At 28.2% G+C, this 24,298-nt stretch overlaps 4 protein-coding genes across 4 annotated transcripts; 2 read left to right on the top strand and 2 right to left on the bottom strand.

The window, feature by feature from the left end:
- Nucleotides 1-8,194: 8,194 nt before the first annotated feature.
- On the bottom strand, nucleotides 8,195-11,668 carry LOC136081044 (uncharacterized). The gene is made up of 2 exons (XM_065798363.1): nucleotides 11,482-11,668; nucleotides 8,195-9,163 (listed from the first exon to the last, which is right to left on the bottom strand). The coding sequence occupies exons 1-2, from the start codon at nucleotides 11,660-11,662 to the stop codon at nucleotides 8,298-8,300; spliced, it is 1,047 nt and encodes a 348-aa protein (XP_065654435.1). The 5' UTR covers nucleotides 11,663-11,668; the 3' UTR covers nucleotides 8,195-8,297.
- Nucleotides 11,669-13,271: 1,603 nt separating this feature from the next.
- On the top strand, nucleotides 13,272-14,903 carry LOC136081415 (tigger transposable element-derived protein 4-like). The gene has a single exon (XM_065798728.1). The coding sequence runs from the start codon at nucleotides 13,272-13,274 to the stop codon at nucleotides 14,901-14,903; it is 1,632 nt and encodes a 543-aa protein (XP_065654800.1).
- A 1,271-nt stretch (nucleotides 14,904-16,174) lies between these two features.
- LOC136081878 (uncharacterized) lies at nucleotides 16,175-19,944 on the top strand. Its single transcript, XM_065800210.1, has 2 exons — nucleotides 16,175-16,352; nucleotides 18,675-19,944. Exons 1-2 carry the CDS (start codon nucleotides 16,229-16,231, stop codon nucleotides 19,850-19,852), a joined length of 1,302 nt encoding a protein of 433 aa, XP_065656282.1. The 5' UTR covers nucleotides 16,175-16,228; the 3' UTR covers nucleotides 19,853-19,944.
- Nucleotides 19,945-21,963: 2,019 nt separating this feature from the next.
- On the bottom strand, nucleotides 21,964-24,000 carry LOC136081414 (zinc finger BED domain-containing protein 4-like). The gene has a single exon (XM_065798727.1). The coding sequence runs from the start codon at nucleotides 23,998-24,000 to the stop codon at nucleotides 21,964-21,966; it is 2,037 nt and encodes a 678-aa protein (XP_065654799.1).
- Nucleotides 24,001-24,298: the final 298 nt, after the last annotated feature.

Here is a 24,298-nt window from a genome sequence, read left to right as displayed (position 1 = left end):
TAATAAAACTAAAAAACGGCGTGTATCTTGTTTAATTGAATCTCATTCATCCAATGAATTATTTTTTGCTGCTAATAAAAAAATTTAGAGATGAATCTGTTGTTATTGCTGCCAAGAATGTTTTAAATATATCAAATACAGATAAAGCAACTAAATATTCAGCAGACGAAGCACTGGCTTTAATAATTGATGCAAGTCTGACAAAAGCTTCCTATCAATTGATTAGAAACGGAGCCTTGGAGAAAGAATATAACATCTACCCCGCTTACAATGATGTCAGAGATGCAAAATTGAAATGTTATCCCGCAAACAACAGTGGAGGACTATTCAGCTTCAGTTCCTTTAAAAGATTTAATGACTCATACTTTGCAAAGAATCTGTGCAGTTCAGGAACCTTTGCTAAGGCACTTGATATTGAACGACAAAGCAATAAAAACAATGACACTAACGTGTAAGGCTGGTTTTGATGGTGCTACTGGCCAAAGCATTTATAAACAAGTTTTATCAGAACCCGACATTAACAGAGATTTAAAGCGTGAAGAATCATTATTTATTACTTGTCTTGTCCCATTGGATTTGACTGGATTTAACAACAGCAACGAATAGGTGCCTATTTGGAGAAATCAAAAGTCGTCCTCCACAGCCTATTGTAGACCCATAAGATTTGCATACAAAATGGAATCCAAGGAATCTGTTATTGAAGAAGATCAGTACATTAAAAGTGAGATAGAAAGCTTGGGTATGATTTTATTAGAGGTTTGCGGATCTTCTATTGAAGTGAATTGTATTATTGAACTTACAATGATTGATGGGAAGGTTCAAACAATATTATCTGAAAAAAATAACTCATACCAATGCTGTTCAGTGTGTGGTGTCTCTCCAAAAAATATGAATAGTCTTGATATCCTTAATATAGATTATACTAACAGAGAGTTCAAATATGGTCTTTCCAGTCTTCATGCATGGATTCGATTTTTTGAGATGTTATTGCACATTGCATATTAAAAAGAAACAAGAAAGTGGCAAGCAAGATCTAAAGAACACAAAGAAAAGGCATCTGTAGCTAAACAAAAGATTCAGACTGATTTTATGAACAAAATGGGACTTGTTGTTGATTTCCCTAAAAGTGGTGGTTCTGGAACAAGTAATGATGGCAATACCTCAAGGCGTGCAGCATATGAACAAACAGCTGAAATTCTGGGTATTGACCAAAACCTTATATTCAGATTTTACATTATCTTGGTAACGCTCTCTTCAGGATATGAAATAGACTGCTTAAAGTTCAAGGATTATTGTTTTGACACTTTTAGACTATATGTGTCCCTTTATCCATGGTATTACATGGCTCAATCAGTTCACAAAGTATTGATACATGGACATGACATAATTAAAAGCCTTACATTACCCATCGGACTTATGTCAGAGGAAGCTCAAGAGGCTAGAAATAAAGACTTTAAATCTTATCGCGAAAATTTCAGCCGAAAAACATCCAGAAAAGCAACAAATACTGATCTTATCAATAGACTCCTAGTTTCCAGTGATCCTGTTATTTCATCATTGCGTAAATCAACATCACACTAAACAAATCATAAAGCATTTCCTTCAGATGTTTTACAATTACTTAAACAATTTTCAAACGATATTATTGTTTTATAATTTTTTGATGTAATTTAAAATTGATAACGTTTTCTTGCACTATTTTTTGCTTTTATTATTCCTAAAACATTATTTACCTAAATACTCAATTGTTATTCAATATAGGTGGGTCAAAAATCCGATAAGATATTCAAATATCAATTTACCACTTTGTAACTAAGGAAAGTATCCGGTAACTAAGCAATATAAGTATCCATAACAACTAAATTTAAAAAGTTATCACTTTTGTAAGAAGTGTGATCTCATATTGGTACTCATGCCAAATTTAGTGAATATAGCACTTATAAAATATCTGCAGATAACAAAAGTAGGTTGTTGCTAAGCAAAATAAAGGTATCCATAGCAACGAAATAAAAAAATATTACCTTCATAAAAAGCGCAGACATCATATTAGTACTCATATTAATTTTAGTGAATATAGCTCTAATATTAAATTAGTTATGAATTTTGTCTAGTAAAAGTGCATTCTGGCCCACTGTGCACCGTAGCCATTTTTTCTTTTTAGATTTGGCGTAATCTCCGTTATTATGCTCTTCATTCCAGCTTGATCTTCTCTTGACCGAATTGAAAGCTTTCTTGAATATGTTGTTTTGTGATGAAGGCTCAGTTTAGGGTTTGCAACGCCAAACAATTTCTTGAAACCTCTTTCTTTGACCGCTGAAAAGGATGCCAGATCAGTGCAAAAGTAATCCAGCATTGCAGAGTCAAACTGTTTTTGAATGGAGTTGTCTTTGTCATATTTGGACTTTGTTTCAAGCATTTCGACCATGGTTCGTTGTTTCTTCTTAGGAGGAGGAAGAAGAGAGTCGTCAGTTTTTTCAGAATACTAAACGAAATCTTGGCTGTGTTTTTTTTCGAGGTGACGATGAAGTCCGCTTGTGTTTCATCTTTTGTTTTCAAAGACTTTTTGCACGCCTTGCATTCAGCACCGTCACTTGTTTTTTGAAAATATTTCCAGATTTTGTTTTTTCTTGGTGACATTTTTGATCGTTGAAATGAGGCAAGAATATTTCTTTTCAATATGAAGAATATGTGTCAAGTTGAATTCCACTGGTAAACTAATGAAATTAAGTCAAAAGTGCACCATTTTATACAAAAAGTTTTTTTTATTTAAAATCTAATTAAAAATATTTAAAATCTAATTAAAAATTTTTAATTAGATTTAAAAAAAAAAATCTAATTAAAAAATCTAATTAAAAATTTAATTTGTTTTTGTCAAAAACAAATTAAATTTTTAATTAGATTTATTAAATTCACGGAGTCAAAATATTAATTAATTAAAAAAATTGAATTCAATCTATTTCCGGATATGGGAAATGGATTGAATTCAATCTATTTTCACTTCCTGGAAAGTTGGAAACTCATGAAAATTGAATTATTTTTTATTTCAAATAAATTATATAAATGAAACAATATATTTTTCATTATAAAAACATGGATTATTTTAAAAATCTCCACTTTCTCGGAAGGAAAACAAAATCGAACACTTCTAACGAGGATCTCAAAACTCCATGTATCTTATTAGGTTCTCATTTAGAAAAAGTAAATAGTAGACTAAAACAGAAGAAGCAATACTAACTTTTTAAAAAAAAATAAATAAATAAACACAGCACACCGTAAATTTGCATCTGCTCGTGCCAAAATGCAAGATTGCTAAAAACATAAAATTATAATAATAAAAAAAAAAAAAAAGATTTATATATATATATATATATGTATATATATATATATATATATATATATATATATATATATATATATATATATATATATATATATATATATATATATATATATATATATATATATATATTTGCTAGAATACATTAAAAATAAAGAAAGTTATTAAATATGACTGTAAAGCTTGCTGAAATTCAAAATCTGTTAAAGGAAATGTTTTAAGATTATAGAAAAAGGGACTACAGAAGTGTTTATAGAAATTAAAAAAGAAACAACAATAATATTGAAAGAACAAGAAAAAACTGTTATCGACATATTAAGTGCAAACGCCAAGATAATCAATGAAAGACTAGGCAAAGTTAAACAAAAATTTAATGGCAACGCTAGCAAGGTAATGGTATTAGTATTATTAAATTTCCATGATGAGTTATTTGATAAAAAACAGCAATTGAATGCTCTAAAAAAGATACATTGTTAAGTGAAAACATCAAGGAAAAACAAGGAAAAGTAGATGATAGATACAGAAGAAAGAATCTACGAATCGATAAATTGTTAGAAAACAATAAAGAAACCTTGAATGAAACGGAAGATAAAGTTCAATCACTTTTCACAAAAAAGTTAGGATTAACTGGAATTGATATTAGGCGTGCTCATCGAACTGGATTAAAAAAGATGGACCCCCAGAACAATTGTATTAAGTTTGCTAAGGTATAGAGACAAAATAAAGATTCTCCAAGAATCCAACAGACTCAAAGGAACTAAAACATACGTGATTGAAGAGATTCTCCCTTGAAACTGTGGATATAAGAAAAAGATTATTAGCTGATATAAAGGAGAGACGATTAAACGGTAAAACTGTTTATGTCAGGAATGACAAAATTATTGTTTCAAAAATCGCTTTTTCTAAACTTAGTGGAAAAAAATCAAACAAAAATTATTATATTTAAATAAATATTTAACTTTTTTAATATATATATATATATATATATATATATATATATATATATATATATATATATATATATATATATATATATATATATATATATATATATATATATATATATATATATATATATATATATATACTTATAAAATGGCGAAAAATAATCTTTTAAATATTTTTAATATATCTACTAAACCAAACACGGCACTTTTAACAAATGACAATAACCCTGATGTGAATTATTTTAACAATTTTTCAATAGAAACTAATTATTTTAATGTTAATGAAGTATCTAATTATTTAAAATCTTCTCACTCTTGTTTTTCATTATTAAATTTGAACATCAGAAGCATGAGTCAAAGCTTTGAAAACCTAAAGCTAATCTTAAACAACTTTAACTATAAATTTTGTGAAATCTGTTTAACGGAAACATGGTGTCAAAATGGAGATGAATGTAACTCTAATTTTTTTTATCTGTATATAATTCAATACAGCAACCTAGGAAAATCGCATTGGTGGAGGCGTATACATTTTTATTCTTAATTCTTTTATTAAAAAACCTCAGTATCAATGGCGCAGATTGCGAGTCATTAACAATTGAAATATTCAACCAAAAAACAAAAAGTTTTTTGATTGATTATATTTTGAAGTTTGTAAATAAGAACGTTGGAAAATGCTTAAATATGACAAATAAATAAATAAAAAAACATTAAGTCTTTCAACATTAGAACAAATTACAAAGAAATCTTTTAATAGATGATGGAGATCTCCTCTTTTTTTTTAAATCAACTTTAAGGAGCCGCGGCAAAATGTTTAGAGCGATTGCTTAAGAAGAAAAACATCCAAAATTTGAGACAATGTCTGGGCATAAAGGTCATAGTAAGGAGGGAGGCGTAAACGTCCTTCCTAAATGTTTTTCCGCGGTCTCCGTGACAAGAACTTCTTGTGGCACTTATAAATAAAAAAAAGTGCATCAATATATTTCACCACTTCTTCAGAATATTCAGACAGACGTGTTTCGTAATACTTACTGGTATAATATCCTCGTTAGCAATTAGAACAGTTGATTCATTTTTATTAAGTTTACATTCAATTCTTCAAGATTCTTCTCGTCACAGAAAGTGTTTCTGTAGCATCGTGACCTAAAAAATTCCAGTTTTTATGTTTTTACCATGAGTGGTATACAAACAAAAGGCTAATATGTTGTCATAAACTGCATCGCTGACGGATTATTTTAAAATCCACCTTGACTTTTAACAGTGTTTAAAGAACAGTTTAATGTGATCTTGACTCAGTGCTAATGAGAACTTGAATTTGCTCTATGGAGATAAAATTAAGTATCGGCTTAGTTGAATATCTGATTGAGGGCTGGAAATAAAGCTTTTTGATTGGTCTTATATATTAATTTATCAGCGCTATCAATCAAACTGGACAGGTAAAACAACATACAAAATGGAATCAATTTCTTATAGATATTTTAAAGAGATGAGAGATTTATATGATATACCAATAAAACTCTCACGGTTTAGTTAATCAAAATTTTTTTCTCAAAGTTTAATTAAATATATAGTTGGTCCACAATCATGAAATTCCTGAAATCTTGAAACTTCGATTTATTTTGCGCTGACTCGGCAATACTTTAACTTTATTTTCATCTTTTATTGCTACCATTCCATATGGTGTTTTTTCAGTTTTTTAGCAGCATGAATTCCTTTTTTTTGATCGAAGCTCGTACAATTGTTCAGTGAAAGGATAATTTATAATCCAATTGTTACTGTCTTTTTTGCAGTTTCTTTTCATCAAAGCAATTTCTAACCATTAACCTGTGGCAAACATTATAAATTAAAAATACTAGTTCTGCACTTAATGATGTTGAAAGTATGGTTATAGATTTTTTATATCAATGTCAGCATCAAGAATCTTCATCATAAACTTGCAACCATGAAAAGTTAAGAATAGAACTATAACTCCAGTGTCATGATTTTTAATGAGAAAATCAGAAATAATATTTGTTTCCTCTTTTGAACTAAGCATATTTCACGGTCAAAAAGAGACATTTTTCTATAACGAAACCCTAAAAACTAAAATTTCATTTTTTTTTTTTTTATTAGAACAGTTTATTATATTGAAAAACACAATCTAAGGGAAAAAAAACACATTTGTTTTAAATAAATTTCATTACATAATTACTCCAATAATTTTAAATAATAAAGGTTAAAATTGTTTTTTTCCGATCGATTTTGTAAAATATTCACTGAAGATCTTAAAAGCCTTATTGGCAGTCTCGTCAGAAGACATACTTAATGGAAAAGTAAATAATTCAATGACTTCAGAGCAAAATATCAAAATCTTATGACGTGTTTGGGTCAATGGTTACCAAGGGTAAACAACTACATAGAGCGAAGCATTTGTTGTTGTTGTTGTTGTTGTTGTTGTTGTTGTTGTTGTTGTTGTTGTTTTTATTGTGGTTGCTGTTATTTATTTTGCCTTTTACTATAAATACAATTTTCATATATATGCGTATACAATGAAATAAATAGCTGGAACTAGAAAAAAACATTATGTCTTATCACTGAGCACCATTTTTATATAAATGTTATTTAAAAATATTTTTTAATAAAGACGTAAACATATAAACTCAAAAAGAAATTATCGCATTGTTTTATATAAATTTTAATACATGAAGAGACAAATAGTAAAAGCTGAACTGCGAGCATTTTCTCTAGTGGCAAAAAGCAAATAAATATTGCACATATACGCATACCATTCTGAGAGAGAGATAATATCATTAGTAAACTTTGTAATATATATTTTGATAATAAAAAAAATTTTCTTATTTGTCTTTTCTTATTTGTCTTTTTTTATTTGAGTTTAACTTTGTTTAAAAGAAACAATTAACTAGCATAGTGTAATCAATAAGTTTCTCGACAGAATTTCTTAAATTTTGATGAGTTAATGTCATAACAAAATGGCATTGTGGCTGCCCCTCCTATTCATGGTTGGTCTATGACAAGACTCATCCATTTTAAAAAAGTTCAGTTCGGACATCAACTTTTCTAAGTTTAAAAATGTTTTTTTTGCTTTCAGTTGCAAGCTGAAGTTGCACTAGCTTGCAACTTCAGCTTGCAGCGTTATGATTAGTATCTTATGAAAAATATGGAACATACATTCTATAAACTTGCATGCAAAATTGAAATGCCATTCTAAGCATGCAAAATTGAAATGCCATGTGTGATATTACCTTTTTAAGTTTGTTTTTGAAATACTAAAGATAGATTGTTCATTTCGAATATATACATGTGTATGTATATAACATAAATAAAATCTTAGTTTTGTGTATGTCATATGTGAATGTCTTTTTCAATAAATTATGGATTTACCTAAAAATACTTAGCTGATTCTAAACTTTTGCATGAGACTGTAGTTTTTTTCAACTATTTCTTTCAATATGATTTCAATAAGGATTCTCAGAGTTGCTTTAGCAAGAGATTTATTTTTTAAATTTTCCGAATGAACTTATGTATTCGTTGTATAAAGCCTCATTTATTTTTTAAAAAAACTTGATGTTAGATTTCCTTTTTTTTTTCTTTTTGATGAGTTTCTAATATTATTAGTAATCGATGAGCAATTTTATCTTGATTTCTTTTTTTTCGATTCTGAAATATTTACGTAAATGTTAACACTTCATGCGATAAATTGCCGGGTGAGTAGTGGGAGGTTATAACTTAGTTTTATTATTTTTTTAAACTTATTGCACTACTTTACCTTTAATTTTAATTCTGGGTATATAAAAGAAACAATAAAAATTTATAAAAAAAAACAACATATTAACTTAAATTTTCATTTTACAGTAACACCAAAATTACAAGTTATCAAATAAATTAAGATTGTAAATAAAATAGTTCTGGTCTTTACATTAACTTTACTAATCATTAGAGTAACAAATAAAGTTTGATTGACAACTACACTACGGTATTAAAAAATAAAATATGTAATATGTTCGTCAAACTGATATTTAAATTTGTTCTTCGATGCCATCAATATCTTTAAAACCAGCTTGATTACTATTGTTGTTTTCATTGCCAACTTGATTGCTATCAATATCTTCAAAATCAGCATCGTTAGTATATTGATAATTTATTTTTCGAGGATGGTAAGTATATTTAGAATGCAGAGTATTGCATTTAGATTTGATGTTTTGCACACGCTTTCCACAAACTTTATATTCGTTTTTCAAGTAAGGTGTGCCATTATGACAAAAGTTTTCACTTGCAAGGCACACATTGCCTCCACAAACTTCATAGAGACTGGTTTCATACATTTTACCGCCGTTACAAAACTGCGACTTTATGTTGTATACGCTTGATCCGCATGTTTTATATTCGTTTTTTAAGTATGGTTTGCCTTCATGACAAAAGTTTTCACTTGCAAGGTACACATTGCCTCCACAAACTTCATAGAGACTGGTTTCATACATTTTACCGCCGTTACAAAACTGCGACTTTATGTTGTATACGCTTGATCCGCATGTTTTATATTCGTTTTTTAAGTATGGTTTGCCTTCATGACAAAAGTTTTCACTTGCAAGGTACACATTGCCTCCACAAACTTCATAGAGACTGGTTTCATACATTTTACCGCCGTTACAAAACTGCGACTTTATGTTGTATACGCTTGATCCGCATGTTTTATATTCGTTTTTTAAGTATGGTTTGCCTTCATGACAAAAGTTTTCACTTGCAAGGTACACGTTTTCTCCACAAACTTCGTAAAGACTATATTTGTATAGAGTATCTCCCTTACAGAAATATGTTTTGGTATCGTATGCATTATTTCCACATAACTTATTTTGTGCGTAGTATTGTTCAGATTTTAATTGATCTAAAATAAAATGTTGGTAAATTTGTTTAATACTTTCTTTAAAGAAATAGTTCTTTACTTTATAAACCGTGAATACTATTTTAAGGAAATAAGGAATATTTTTAGAAGATGATATATACAGCTGGTTATAGGTAAAATGCAAAGCGTGAGCTGCAACCTAGTATAAAGCAAACTTTTTATATGAACTGAACAAATACATTTTAAGAACTACCAATAAGTTATGAACTTAAAAATAATTAAGCTTTTATAGTAATTCTTTTCATATTGTTTAGACGATATTTCGTCTGACATTTTATTCCGTGAACTTCGGGAAGTAAGACGAGCGAACTTTGGTTAAAAAATCATGCAGAAAAGTATTTGTTAAACATTTTTAGTGATAGGAGTACTAAACTGCTTTTGTAATACGAAAATAAAAATGTATGAGTCAAAAGAAAGTTAATTTATTTCACACTCTGGAACATCTTTCTTTTTATTATAATGAAACTATAAAAATCTAATTTAAAATAAATTTTAATCTTTTAAAAGGCTAGAAAATAAACAATAACTTTCCCCTATAACAACGCAATACTCTTTTTTTTTTTTAAAAAAAATCGAAGTAAAGCCGTTGGAACACATTTACTCCGATAGATTTTAAAATACATTAGCGCAAAAACTCTCGTAAGACTTTTCTCGTAAGGCTTTTCTCGTAAGAATTCCCAAAATTCACGAGAAAAAAAGTGAGACGAAATATCGTCTATATATCATTAAGCGTAAATACACCGACTAACAAGAAAATAAACAAAATTAAATGTAAAGAAACTGACTAGGGGTTTCGATTGGATCAAGGGTTGGTCATAATTATACTTTTTAAAGCAGCTAGTTAACCGTTTTATCATCTATTACAAGTTGTATCATTCAAAAAAGTTTGCAACTTATCGGTTTAAAGTTGTGCATTTTTCCTTGTATATAAAGTCATAAATCGTTTTTTTTCTTTTTCTTTAATATCTTTTGTTTTCCTTATTATTGCTACTACTAGATATTATATTATTATCAAAAATAAAATCATACTTTATAATATAAATAAAACTAAGGCATAGTTATTACACTCATCCTGTATATAAATACAAATATAGAAGTTTACAATTCTGCTAACCCCAGTATATATTGCATTGATAATATTCACAAAAAAAAACTTTTTGAACCTAGGTTTTCAAACCATTTTTATTTAAAATATAAAACAGACTTTTTTACAAATAAATTGTATTTGTATATAACAAGTAAAAAATTACTTTTTGAAGACTTTTTTCTTTGTTATTATTAATTTGTTTTGTTTTTCATTTTTAAAATAATTTAAATTTTAATTATTACTGTCTCACTTTATGAGTAAATTAAACAAAAAGTTTCGAAGCGAACTTACATATGAAAATATGTATTTTCTAAAACTGATCAGCAAGCGGAAAATTATTATAAATGATTTGACACGTTTATAAATAGTTTATAAATGGTTACGTTTTATTAATTAATAAAAAAAAAAAATGATTACATTTTAATAGATAATAGATATCTTAATAACAATAATCTATTATACTAGTGACAGGTAATAGGTAATAGATAAATAAAATAGTAAAATAGGTATTTTGACAAAAAAGTTTGAAACAAATTTAGATATCTTCATAGAAATCATTTTAATAGATAAAAATAGTAATAAAAATAAAAAGTTGTAGATATACGGATGAAAAATTATATAATTACAAAATTTAAACCATTAAAAGCTTATGTAGTTTTGTAACTATTGCTTTAACATGCCTACAAACCATGTATGTAAAAGCAATAAATTAATAATAAAGATATTTTATAATAAAAGCCAAAATTTTTAATTGTAACCCAAGGCCACTCGTTATGAAATTAACTAAAAACTTTTGCATAAAAGAACACACACACTCGTACAATTGTCTGTGCATATATATATATGTATATATATATATATATATATATATATATATGTATATATATATATATACATATACATGTATATATATACAAATATATATAGTTGGTTTATAGTTTAGAACCATATTAAATATGGTTTATTGAAATATTTTATTTCTTTCTTTTTTTCTTTTTGATTTTGCTATTTTTATTAACTGTAATTTGTTACGCTAAAATGTTTTGCAATATTTTATATGATTTGTACTATTAATCCTGTTACTGTAAGTTACATTACAACAAAAATGTATACATAGTATATTATTAAATTTTAAAACAAGGCTGCTTAAATGGCACTTTTGGTAATGTTTACCATATTATCAGAAAGAAAAAAAAAGAAAATGAAAGGTTACCATTACTATTGTCATTTGTATTTAATTCTTCTTTTTCTCCAAACACTTCATTGATATCGTTCATGGTGTTCTCTTGTTCGAAGGAAATAGTTTCACCAGGAAAGTCATCGTTTTTATCAGACATATAAGCATATGTCTGAAAAACAAGAAGTAAAACTCGCACAAGTTGGACTGAATTCATTCTATAAAAATGAATTTATGTTTTACAATATATAACTCAATAAATACAAATTTTCTAAAAACTAAAAGTATAAAGATTGTAGTTATTGCTACTTGTAGGAAGTATCGGTGCAACACGACAAAATCATGAGTGAATTTTTTGTTGCACAATGTGACATAATTATATTTAGTAATATACAGAAAAGATAGTTACGTTTTTTTTATATAAAATTAATTGATTTCTTTGAAGTAGAATAAAGTAATGTTACCTTAATCTTGCCAGCAAGTTTCAGAATGATGAGGTTAAGTTTGGTATCCAATTTTAAACAGAACTTTAAACCACAAACAACGTCTGGTCGGTTGTTTTATTATTTGCGTCACTTTTAAATAAAAAGCTTTTAAAGGAAAAACTTGCCAATTTACCTAAAAAGCTTTGTCTTAAAAATTACACGCGGAAATGCTGGTTGTGCAAAGTTTTTTTATATTGCTGTTTTATTGCATTACATAAATAATTTAATATAAAAAAATATAGTTTTCATTTTTGTGTCGGTTTTAAAACAAAAAAATGACTAAAAATAAAAACTAAATCTACTTAACTTAAAATAGCTAATAATATTTAACAAAAATAAATTATTATCATTATAATAAAAATAAACTAGGTAATTATAGCATTTAAGATTTCCTTCTTAATTAAAGTAAAAAATAATGTTTATAACTTTTTAAGCAGTATAACTTTTTGCGATATTTTTTTTCAAAGCCAGTGACCACGTTCTTTACTCTTAAATAATCATGTCGTTAATATAAAATCATGTCAATATTTCTTTTTCTTTCCCTAGGTTCCCACTAATGTTGTGCATGTGTCACGTTTTTATCAGAACGCATTTTTGATACCTATTAGGGGAGATGGGGGCGCATTGATCGCCGGGGCAGTATGATATTTTGGCTTTTACTCGTTTATTTTTGCCTTACTAGAAGTGAGGTTGCAATTTAATTAACCATTATGCTTCCCTAATTGATTATTCGGTATATTTTTTCATAAGGTTATCAGCGTCAAAAAAAATAAAGAAAATATTGTTTTTCGTCATAAAAAGTGATTTTTTTAAATCGTACTATAATTCAAATATATTTTTATTTAGATGTCTGTATGGGTTAACAACAATTTTATTTTAAATTTGTAAGTGTTAGGTGTATAATATAATATATAATTTTTATTTGGCTGCAATTTATACAGTAGATATTGCTATCAATATGTTACCTATACCTATTTGATCTTTGACTATGCGGGGCCCATTGATCGGAGGATCAAAGTGCCCCATAGAAGACGAAGTGCCCCATGTTTTTGTTTATAAGCAATACATTCAAACGAATGGAATTGTATTTATAATTAAAAAAAAAACTATATATAAACAAATATAAATATAAATAAATATAAACAAATAGCTTTTAGCATTTCATTTTCTAAATCTACTTATGTTATAAGCTAGTAATAATAATACTATTATTTTATAATATCAAAAGAATAATATTTAACATAATAATTAAAAAATATTTAACATAATATTATTATGTTAAATATTAGCATTTATTAAAAACATATGTTTTTATTGATATATTTTTTTACAGATCTTAAAATGGTTAGAAATAGAATTAAAAAAACAAATAAAGTTGCTATACCAAGTGAAACAATGATAGTAGCTGTTAATAAAGTTTTAGAAGGAACACAACTGAATGTTGTAGCACGTCAGTTTAACATAGATAGAATGACTTTAAAAAGATATTGTCGTAAAAAGGGCTTTAATCCAAATGAAGCTTTCAAGCCTAACTACAACAATAGACAAGTTTTTACAGCAGAAGATGAAAAAAGTTTATCAAGTTATTTACTAATTGCATCAAAAATGAACTATGGCCTTTCAACTAGGTCAACGCGATTATTGGCATATGAATTTGCTTTAAAAAACAATAAGATATGCCCATCATCATGGATCAAAAATAAAATTGCAGGCATTGATTGGTTGCAAGGTTTTATGAAAAGACAACCAGAGTTGTCTCTACAAACACCTGAAGCAACGAGCTTCGCTCGATCAACAGCTTTTAACAAACACACTGTAAGAGAGTTTTTTCAAAATCTTAAAACGGTAAGAAATCGATATAAATATAATCCTAACTGTATATATGTTGATGAAACTGGTTTAACAACCGTTCAAAAGCCGGTAAAGATTTTAGCTGGTAGAGGAAGCAAACAAGTTGGAAGAATCACATCTGCAGAACGAGGAACATTGGTAACTGCATGTTGTGCCTCTAATGCTATTGGAAATTCCATTCCTCCATTATTTATTTTTCCTAGGGTAAAGTTTCATGATTACATGATTAAGGAAGGACCTCCTGGATGTGTGGGATTTGCAAATCCTTCTGGTTGGATTAACTCAGAAATTTTCATAGAATGGATTAAACATTTTGTTAAATATTCAAACTGTTCTCAGGAATCTCCAGTTTTGTTACTTCTCGACAGTCATGAAAGTCATATTTCTGTTAAAGGCTTGGAGCTTGCAATTCAACACGGAATTACAATGATAAGTTTTCCTCCCCATTGCAGCCATAAATTGCAGCCATTAGATAGAACTGTTTTTGGACCATTGAAAAGGTTTTACAATTCTGCATGTGATAATTGGATGGTTTCAAACCCAAGACCAATGACCATTTATGATATTGTTTCAATAGTTCGAGAACCGTATACAAAAGCTTTCTCACCATCTAATATACAGACAGGATTTAGAGTAGCTGGCATTGAGCCATTCAATTCTGAAATTTTCAAAGATGACGAATATTTACCATCATCAGTTACAGATAGAGCTGCTCCAGATACAGTTACTATCACTCCTGTCAACAACATGGAATCTGAAATGATACCAGCACATGTTAATCACATAGAGTCTGAAATAACTATAGTAAATATTGAAACAAGTATTTTAAACAAAGTGTCAACAAGTGTTGCTTCTATAATCTCACCTGAGGTTTTAAAACCTTACCTAAAAGCATCTGCCAGAAAAAAAAATGTTAAAAGTAGGCAGTTAAAAACAAGGATCTTGACTGATACTCCTGTCAGAAATGAAATTCGTTTCTCAAAAGAAAAGAAAATTTTGAAGCAAACCAAAAATCAACAAAAAGTCTCCACAAAAGATAAGAAAGAAACTAAGAATTACTTGCTTAGGAATAAAAAACAATGTAAACCAAAAGCTGCTTCACAACTTGACTTTCACAAATGATGAAATATTCTTAATCAAAATATTGTACTTTTAACAAGTTTTGTAAACTTAAAAGTTGTATTCTTATTTCAGTCTTTATATTTCAGTTCTTATAAATTTCTAGGTGTTGTAAAGTTTTAAACGTATATAAAGCGGGTAGCTTATAGCTGCTGTGATTTATACATTTTTTAATTAAAAATTAGACTAGTGGGTTTAACTGCTATATTTAAAAAATAATTAAAAAATTTAGATGTATTATATGTTATACAATATTACCCTTTGACTAAATTATTTACAAGATTTAGTTATAGAAGTGTTAAACGTTTAGATAATATTACGCATATAAGATCAATGTGCCCCAAGTCAGAGATCATAGTACCCCATAGTTTGGGGTACATTGATCTTTTGAGAGGGTTGTTTAAAAGTTAAAATTATTCATGTTTATCATTTTTTTTAAATCAAAATATTTATATATTCCAAAAGCCAGATAGTTCTACATGTGTTTCGTAGTTAATAAGTTTTTAGATCTCTTTCAGGTTCTGCGCAATTTTCAAAACACTGCTACGGCGATCAATGCGCCCCCATCTCCCCTACTGTTTTGAGTAAAATTATTTAAGTTTGAAGGCAAAATATTAATTGCAATTGTAAAAGTGAAAAACTGTTATTAAATTAGACGAGATAACAAAAAATGTAATTTTTTTATGAAATTATTTTAAATAGCTTTATTATTTTTTATGACATTCTTTTTTTTTGTTTTAACACCGACACAAAAATAAAAACTATATTTTTTTATATTTAATTGTTTATGTAATGCAATAAAACAGCAATATAAAAAAACTTTGCACAACCAGCATTTCCGCGTGTAATTTTTAAGACAAAGCTTTTTAGGTAAATTGGCAAGTTTTTCCTTTAAAAGCTTTTTATTTAAAAGTGACGCAAATAATAAAACAACCGACCAGACGTTGTTTGTGGTTTAAAGTTCTGTTTAAAATTGGATACCAAACTTAACCTCATCATTCTGAAACTTGCTGGCAAGATTAAGGTAACATTACTTTATTCTACTTCAAAGAAATCAATTAATTTTATATAAAAAAAACGTAACTATCTTTTCTGTATATTACTAAATATAATTATGTCACATTGTGCAACAAAAAATTCACTCATGATTTTGTCGTGTTGCACCGATACTTCCTACAAGTAGCAATAACTACAATCTTTATACTTTTAGTTTTTAGAAAATTTGTATTTATTGAGTTATATATTGTAAAACATAAATTCATTTTTATAGAATGAATTCAGTCCAACTTGTGCGAGTTTTACTTCTTGTTTTTCAGACATATGCTTATATGTCTGATAAAAACGATGACTTTCCTGGTGAAACTATTTCCTTCGAACAAGAGAACACCATGAACGATATCAATGAAGTGTTTGGAGAAAAAGAAGAATTAAATACAAATGACAATAGTAATGGTAACCTTTCATTTTCTTTTTTTTTCTTTCTGATAATATGGTAAACATTACCAAAAGTGCCATTTAAGCAGCCTTGTTTTAAAATTTAATAATATACTATGTATACATTTTTGTTGTAATGTAACTTACAGTAACAGGATTAATAGTACAAATCATATAAAATATTGCAAAACATTTTAGCGTAACAAATTACAGTTAATAAAAATAGCAAAATCAAAAAGAAAAAAAGAAAGAAATAAAATATTTCAATAAACCATATTTAATATGGTTCTAAACTATAAACCAACTATATATATTTGTATATATATACATGTATATGTATATATATATATATACATATATATATATATATATATATATATATATATATACATATATATATATGCACAGACAATTGTACGAGTGTGTGTGTTCTTTTATGCAAAAGTTTTTAGTTAATTTCATAACGAGTGGCCTTGGGTTACAATTAAAAATTTTGGCTTTTATTATAAAATATCTTTATTATTAATTTATTGCTTTTACATACATGGTTTGTAGGCATGTTAAAGCAATAGTTACAAAACTACATAAGCTTTTAATGGTTTAAATTTTGTAATTATATAATTTTTCATCCGTATATCTACAACTTTTTATTTTTATTACTATTTTTATCTATTAAAATGATTTCTATGAAGATATCTAAATTTGTTTCAAACTTTTTTGTCAAAATACCTATTTTACTATTTTATTTATCTATTACCTATTACCTGTCACTAGTATAATAGATTATTGTTATTAAGATATCTATTATCTATTAAAATGTAATCATTTTTTTTTTTTATTAATTAATAAAACGTAACCATTTATAAACTATTTATAAACGTGTCAAATCATTTATAATAATTTTCCGCTTGCTGATCAGTTTTAGAAAATACATATTTTCATATGTAAGTTCGCTTCGAAACTTTTTGTTTAATTTACTCATAAAGTGAGACAGTAATAATTAAAATTTAAATTATTTTAAAAATGAAAAACAAAACAAATTAATAATAACAAAGAAAAAAGTCTTCAAAAAGTAATTTTTTACTTGTTATATACAAATACAATTTATTTGTAAAAAAGTCTGTTTTATATTTTAAATAAAAATGGTTTGAAAACCTAGGTTCAAAAAGTTTTTTTTTGTGAATATTATCAATGCAATATATACTGGGGTTAGCAGAATTGTAAACTTCTATATTTGTATTTATATACAGGATGAGTGTAATAACTATGCCTTAGTTTTATTTATATTATAAAGTATGATTTTATTTTTGATAATAATATAATATCTAGTAGTAGCAATAATAAGGAAAACAAAAGATATTAAAGAAAAAGAAAAAAAACGATTTATGACTTTATATACAAGGAAAAATGCACAACTTTAAACCGATAAGTTGCAAACTTTTTTGAATGATACAACTTGTAATAGATGATAAAACGGTTAACTAGCTGCTTTAAAAAGTATAATTATGACCAACCCTTGATCCAATCGAAACCCCTAGTCAGTTTCTTTACATTTAATTTTGTTTATTTTCTTGTTAGTCGGTGTATTTACGCTTAATGATATATAGACGATATTTCGTCTCACTTTTTTTCTCGTGAATTTTGGGAATTCTTACGAGAAAAGCCTTACGAGAAAAGTCTTACGAGAGTTTTTGCGCTAATGTATTTTAAAATCTATCGGAGTAAATGTGTTCCAACGGCTTTACTTCGATTTTTTTTAAAAAAAAAAAAGAGTATTGCGTTGTTATAGGGGAAAGTTATTGTTTATTTTCTAGCCTTTTAAAAGATTAAAATTTATTTTAAATTAGATTTTTATAGTTTCATTATAATAAAAAGAAAGATGTTCCAGAGTGTGAAATAAATTAACTTTCTTTTGACTCATACATTTTTATTTTCGTATTACAAAAGCAGTTTAGTACTCCTATCACTAAAAATGTTTAACAAATACTTTTCTGCATGATTTTTTAACCAAAGTTCGCTCGTCTTACTTCCCGAAGTTCACGGAATAAAATGTCAGACGAAATATCGTCTAAACAATATGAAAAGAATTACTATAAAAGCTTAATTATTTTTAAGTTCATAACTTATTGGTAGTTCTTAAAATGTATTTGTTCAGTTCATATAAAAAGTTTGCTTTATACTAGGTTGCAGCTCACGCTTTGCATTTTACCTATAACCAGCTGTATATATCATCTTCTAAAAATATTCCTTATTTCCTTAAAATAGTATTCACGGTTTATAAAGTAAAGAACTATTTCTTTAAAGAAAGTATTAAACAAATTTACCAACATTTTATTTTAGATCAATTAAAATCTGAACAATACTACGCACAAAATAAGTTATGTGGAAATAATGCATACGATACCAAAACATATTTCTGTAAGGGAGATACTCTATACAAATATAGTCTTTACGAAGTTTGTGGAGAAAACGTGTACCTTGCAAGTGAAAACTTTTGTCATGAAGGCAAACCATACTTAAAAAACGAATATAAAACATGCGGATCAAGCGTATACAACATAAAGTCGCAGTTTTGTAACGGCGGTAAAATGTATGAAACCAGTCTCTATGAAGTTTGTGGAGGCAATGTGTACCTTGCAAGTGAAAACTTTTGTCATGAAGGCAAACCATACTTAAAAAACGAATATAAAACATGCGGATCAAGCGTATACAACATAAAGTCGCAGTTTTGTAACGGCGGTAAAATGTATGAAACCAGTCTCTATGAAGTTTGTGGAGGCAATGTGTACCTTGCAAGTGAAAACTTTTGTCATGAAGGCAAACCATACTTAAAAAACGAATATAAAACATGCGGATCAAGCGTATACAACATAAAGTCGCAGTTTTGTAACGGCGGTAAAATGTATGAAACCAGTCTCTATGAAGTTTGTGGAGGCAATGTGTACCTTGCAAGTGAAAACTTTTGTCATGAAGGCAAACCATACTTAAAAAACGAATATAAAACATGCGGATCAAGCGTATACAACATAAAGTCGCAGTTTTGTAACGGCGGTAAAATGTATGAAACCAGTCTCTATGAAGTTTGTGGAGGCAATGTGTACCTTGCAAGTGAAAACTTTTGTCATGAAGGCAAACCATACTTAAAAAACGAATATAAAACATGCGGATCAAGCGTATACAACATAAAGTCGCAGTTTTGTAACGGCGGTAAAATGTATGAAACCAGTCTCTATGAAGTTTGTGGAGGCAATGTGTGCCTTGCAAGTGAAAACTTTTGTCATAATGGCACACCTTACTTGAAAAACGAATATAAAGTTTGTGGAAAGCGTGTGCAAAACATCAAATCTAAATGCAATACTCTGCATTCTAAATATACTTACCATCCTCGAAAAATAAATTATCAATATACTAACGATGCTGATTTTGAAGATATTGATAGCAATCAAGTTGGCAATGAAAACAACAATAGTAATCAAGCTGGTTTTAAAGATATTGATGGCATCGAAGAACAAATTTAAATATCAGTTTGACGAACATATTACATATTTTATTTTTTAATACCGTAGTGTAGTTGTCAATCAAACTTTATTTGTTACTCTAATGATTAGTAAAGTTAATGTAAAGACCAGAACTATTTTATTTACAATCTTAATTTATTTGATAACTTGTAATTTTGGTGTTACTGTAAAATGAAAATTTAAGTTAATATGTTGTTTTTTTTTATAAATTTTTATTGTTTCTTTTATATACCCAGAATTAAAATTAAAGGTAAAGTAGTGCAATAAGTTTAAAAAAATAATAAAACTAAGTTATAACCTCCCACTACTCACCCGGCAATTTATCGCATGAAGTGTTAACATTTACGTAAATATTTCAGAATCGAAAAAAAAGAAATCAAGATAAAATTGCTCATCGATTACTAATAATATTAGAAACTCATCAAAAAGAAAAAAAAAAGGAAATCTAACATCAAGTTTTTTTAAAAAATAAATGAGGCTTTATACAACGAATACATAAGTTCATTCGGAAAATTTAAAAAATAAATCTCTTGCTAAAGCAACTCTGAGAATCCTTATTGAAATCATATTGAAAGAAATAGTTGAAAAAAACTACAGTCTCATGCAAAAGTTTAGAATCAGCTAAGTATTTTTAGGTAAATCCATAATTTATTGAAAAAGACATTCACATATGACATACACAAAACTAAGATTTTATTTATGTTATATACATACACATGTATATATTCGAAATGAACAATCTATCTTTAGTATTTCAAAAACAAACTTAAAAAGGTAATATCACACATGGCATTTCAATTTTGCATGCTTAGAATGGCATTTCAATTTTGCATGCAAGTTTATAGAATGTATGTTCCATATTTTTCATAAGATACTAATCATAACGCTGCAAGCTGAAGTTGCAAGCTAGTGCAACTTCAGCTTGCAACTGAAAGCAAAAAAAACATTTTTAAACTTAGAAAAGTTGATGTCCGAACTGAACTTTTTTAAAATGGATGAGTCTTGTCATAGACCAACCATGAATAGGAGGGGCAGCCACAATGCCATTTTGTTATGACATTAACTCATCAAAATTTAAGAAATTCTGTCGAGAAACTTATTGATTACACTATGCTAGTTAATTGTTTCTTTTAAACAAAGTTAAACTCAAATAAAAAAATTAAGACAAATAAGAAAATTTTTTTTATTATCAAAATATATATTACAAAGTTTACTAATGATATTATCTCTCTCTCAGAATGGTATGCGTATATGTGCAATATTTATTTGCTTTTTGCCACTAGAGAAAATGCTCGCAGTTCAGCTTTTACTATTTGTCTCTTCATGTATTAAAATTTATATAAAACAATGCGATAATTTCTTTTTGAGTTTATATTAGAGCATGACAGTTAACTGTTAAACGGTTAATTTTTAGGTTAATCATGTTAATGGTTAAGGTTAACCTTTAAAAATTATAAGGTTAATTTTAAAGGTTCAGGTTAACCTTTAAAAATTCAAGGTTAATTTTAAAGGTTAAGGTTAACCTTTAAAAAGTTAAGGTTAATTTTAAAGGTTAAGGTTAACCTTTAAAATTTTAAGGTTAATTTTAAAGGTTAAGGTTAACCTTTAAAATTTTAAGGTTAATTTTAAAGGTTAAGGTTAACCTTTAAAATTTTAAGGTTAATTTTAAAGGTTAAGGTTAACCTTTTAAATTTTAAGGGTAATTTTTACAGTTAACCTTAACCTTTAAAAGTTTAAGATTAATTTTAACAGTTAACCTTAACCCTTAAATTTGTTTATATTGTCACGGATTAATGCCCTTTTCTCAAAATATCTTTTTAGTTCCTAAGAATTTTAGGTTTAAAATTTTTATGCTCTTTATATAAATGTAAAAGGTTATTAATTACACTTAAAAGTTCATAACATGTAAAAGTGTAAAGGATATTGGTTACATAGTAATTAGAGCATAATCTTATGGATAGTGCTCTAACTGCTAGGCATAAGCCCCATAGCCAAGCTTTTGTAAAGCTATTCGTCAAGGCTATCCTTTGTGATGGAGGTTTTTTTTATGTTTTGTTTTTTTTTGTTTTTTTTGTTTTTATAACATGTTTTATTTTATTGGATATCTTATCTTATTCATTCTCATTCCCTTCAAATCCAGGCCATGTGATATTGTTCATTTCTTTCATGTTCTCTTTCATGAAAACAAGCATTTCAATGTTGTCAATGCTAAGGCAAGTTCTTCGTTCTGTCAATATATTTCCAGCTGTTGAAAACACTCTTTCTGATGTAGAAGATGATGCTGGGATGCACAACATCTTCCTGGCTAGTCTGGTTAGATATGGAAATTTATTTTGCTGGTTATTCCAATATTGAAGGATATTTGAATCTTTGTGTACACAGCCTTCTTCAACATATAACGTTACTTCATTTTGTGCCTCCTTAAAAGAGTCATCTTTAGAATTTTGTCTTTTTTGCTGTTTCCTATAAAGTTTTTTATTTGCCTGTTCCCAAACATCTTCCTGTTCATCTTCTTCAGACTCCAGTAGTGTTGGTGAGGAGATTTCATTACTAGTAGGACTTTCTGAACCATCTCGCTTTTTCATATCAATTATGGCTTGGACAGCAGTTACCTTAATCAATTCATACTTCTCAGGATCAGCAAAATTGATAACAGAGCCCTTATAACGAGGATCAAGAAAATGACACATTACATATTCTGGTGTTTCAATACCAGAATTTGGAAATCGGGCATCTAATCCTTCAACAAGCTTCTCTGAAATCTCACTGACACAAGTAAGAGTACTGTGGTTACCAAAGAATACTAACTTTCTCCTAACATTGACTAGTTGCATAAACACCAAGTTCATAGTTGGTTCTTTGTCAGAACTAAGTGCTCTAGACATTTTTTCAAGAGGTTCAAGACAGTTCAAAACACCCTTCATGATAAGAATTTCATCCAGGCTTGGCAAGAAACCTTCAATGACTGTAGATGTTTCAGCCATTTTAGCAATGCAACCTTCAAGATCAATAATTGACTGCAACATCTTCAGATCTGAATTCCATCTTGTTGAAACATTCTGTACCAGTTTAGTTCGTGACTGCTTAAAATCAAGAGCTATTTTCCTCAAGATACTGGAATTTTTGGGAGAATGATTGAAGTGGCCAACCAATTTAGATAGTTTAGAAGAAAGTTCTTTCCAGGCAGGAACAGCTTTTAAAGCATCAGTGACAATCAAATGAATCTGATGATCAGCACACCACAAGTTGTCATTTATCGATGGTAATTGGCTAGCTTTGCCGAGGCGCATAGCTTTCAAAACATTAGTACCTCCATCTGTTGTTGCCCATGTGTGGGTTTTCTGTTCCAATTTCAATCCTTTGATCAATGAGTCAAGTTTTTCCAAGATTATTTCACCCGTGTGTTTTTCTCCGAAATAATCAAGTTTGACAAGAAGACCTTTAAGCTCAAACCGGTTATTGATAAAATGAAGAGTTAAAGATTGGAATGAAAGATTATTATACTGAGTAGTCCAGATGTCTGTTGTAAAAGCAGCACCATCAAGATAGGGCCTTTCATCATTCACAACTTTTGAGATGTGGTCCTGAACAAATTGATATAATTTTGGAATTCTTAAACGGGACAAGGAAGTTGATGAGATAGGGTTATATTTTCCCTTTGTTGTCAGTGACAATATTGTCCGAAATCCTTCACTATCAACTATCTTAAATGGCAACTGTTCCCTTATGATCCACTTAGTTATTTCTGTAACTATTTGCACATTTTCAGGATGGTCTTTGGGCCATTGACTTACAACACGAGCTGTTCTTGGTGTTTTTGGAGTTTTCTGAGTATTTGTTGATCGATGAGGTAATATTGATGATCCAGGAGTCATTACTAAACGAGCACGTTTACGACAATGAATGAAGTCTTCATCATTATCACTTTCACTATCATTGTGTCTCTTTGCTCCATTGGAATTTAACACTGCTTGAGAATCAGTTCTTTGCTCGAATTCAATTAAACTTTGAGAATGTCTCTTAAGATGATTCCCTATACCTGATGTTGAGCCATTCTTTGAAACAAGGATCGCGCCACACTCATTACACTTAGCATGAGAATCATCAGTTTTTGTAAAAAAGTCCCAAATCATTGATTTTTTTGGCATGATGATTGATGATGATGAAACTGAAAGTAATAAAAGAAATTAATAACTAGAAAGCAATTAAATAATATTTGCAAGTAAAAAAGATTATCTGTTTGACGGGAGGGGGGAGGAGTGGGGGGGGGGGCGGACTAGGTTGTAAATTCCCTATTTGTAGTTTCGTGAAACTGTTGACACAGTTTAAAAATTTTATATTCTGTATAAAAATATTTCAGCGCTATATTTTTAAAAATTCATAAAACTGTTACATGTTAACAAATAGCTATTGCAAATAATCAAGAATATTATAAGTAACCAAAAT

This window comes from Hydra vulgaris, chromosome 06, assembly GCF_038396675.1.
Source record: "Hydra vulgaris chromosome 06, alternate assembly HydraT2T_AEP".
NCBI classification, from domain to species: Eukaryota; Metazoa; Cnidaria; class Hydrozoa; order Anthoathecata; family Hydridae; genus Hydra; species Hydra vulgaris.
Note: the sequence above shows the minus strand (reverse complement) of the source record. Positions and strands in the feature narration are given on the sequence as shown.

Bases quoted from the DNA above. Each gene is read 5' to 3' on its own strand.
- LOC136081044 (XM_065798363.1), bottom strand. From the start codon at position 11,662: ATGAATTCAGTCCAACTTGTGCGAGTTTTACTTCTTGTTTTTCAGACA. The intron at 9,164-11,481 runs GTAACCTTTCAT...ATTTTATTTTAG, and splicing joins TACAAATGACAATAGTAATG to ATCAATTAAAATCTGAACAA.
- LOC136081415 (XM_065798728.1), top strand. From the start codon at position 13,272: ATGGTTAGAAATAGAATTAAAAAAACAAATAAAGTTGCTATACCAAGT.
- LOC136081878 (XM_065800210.1), top strand. From the start codon at position 16,229: ATGTCTGATAAAAACGATGACTTTCCTGGTGAAACTATTTCCTTCGAA. The intron at 16,353-18,674 runs GTAACCTTTCAT...ATTTTATTTTAG, and splicing joins TACAAATGACAATAGTAATG to ATCAATTAAAATCTGAACAA.
- LOC136081414 (XM_065798727.1), bottom strand. From the start codon at position 24,000: ATGCCAAAAAAATCAATGATTTGGGACTTTTTTACAAAAACTGATGAT.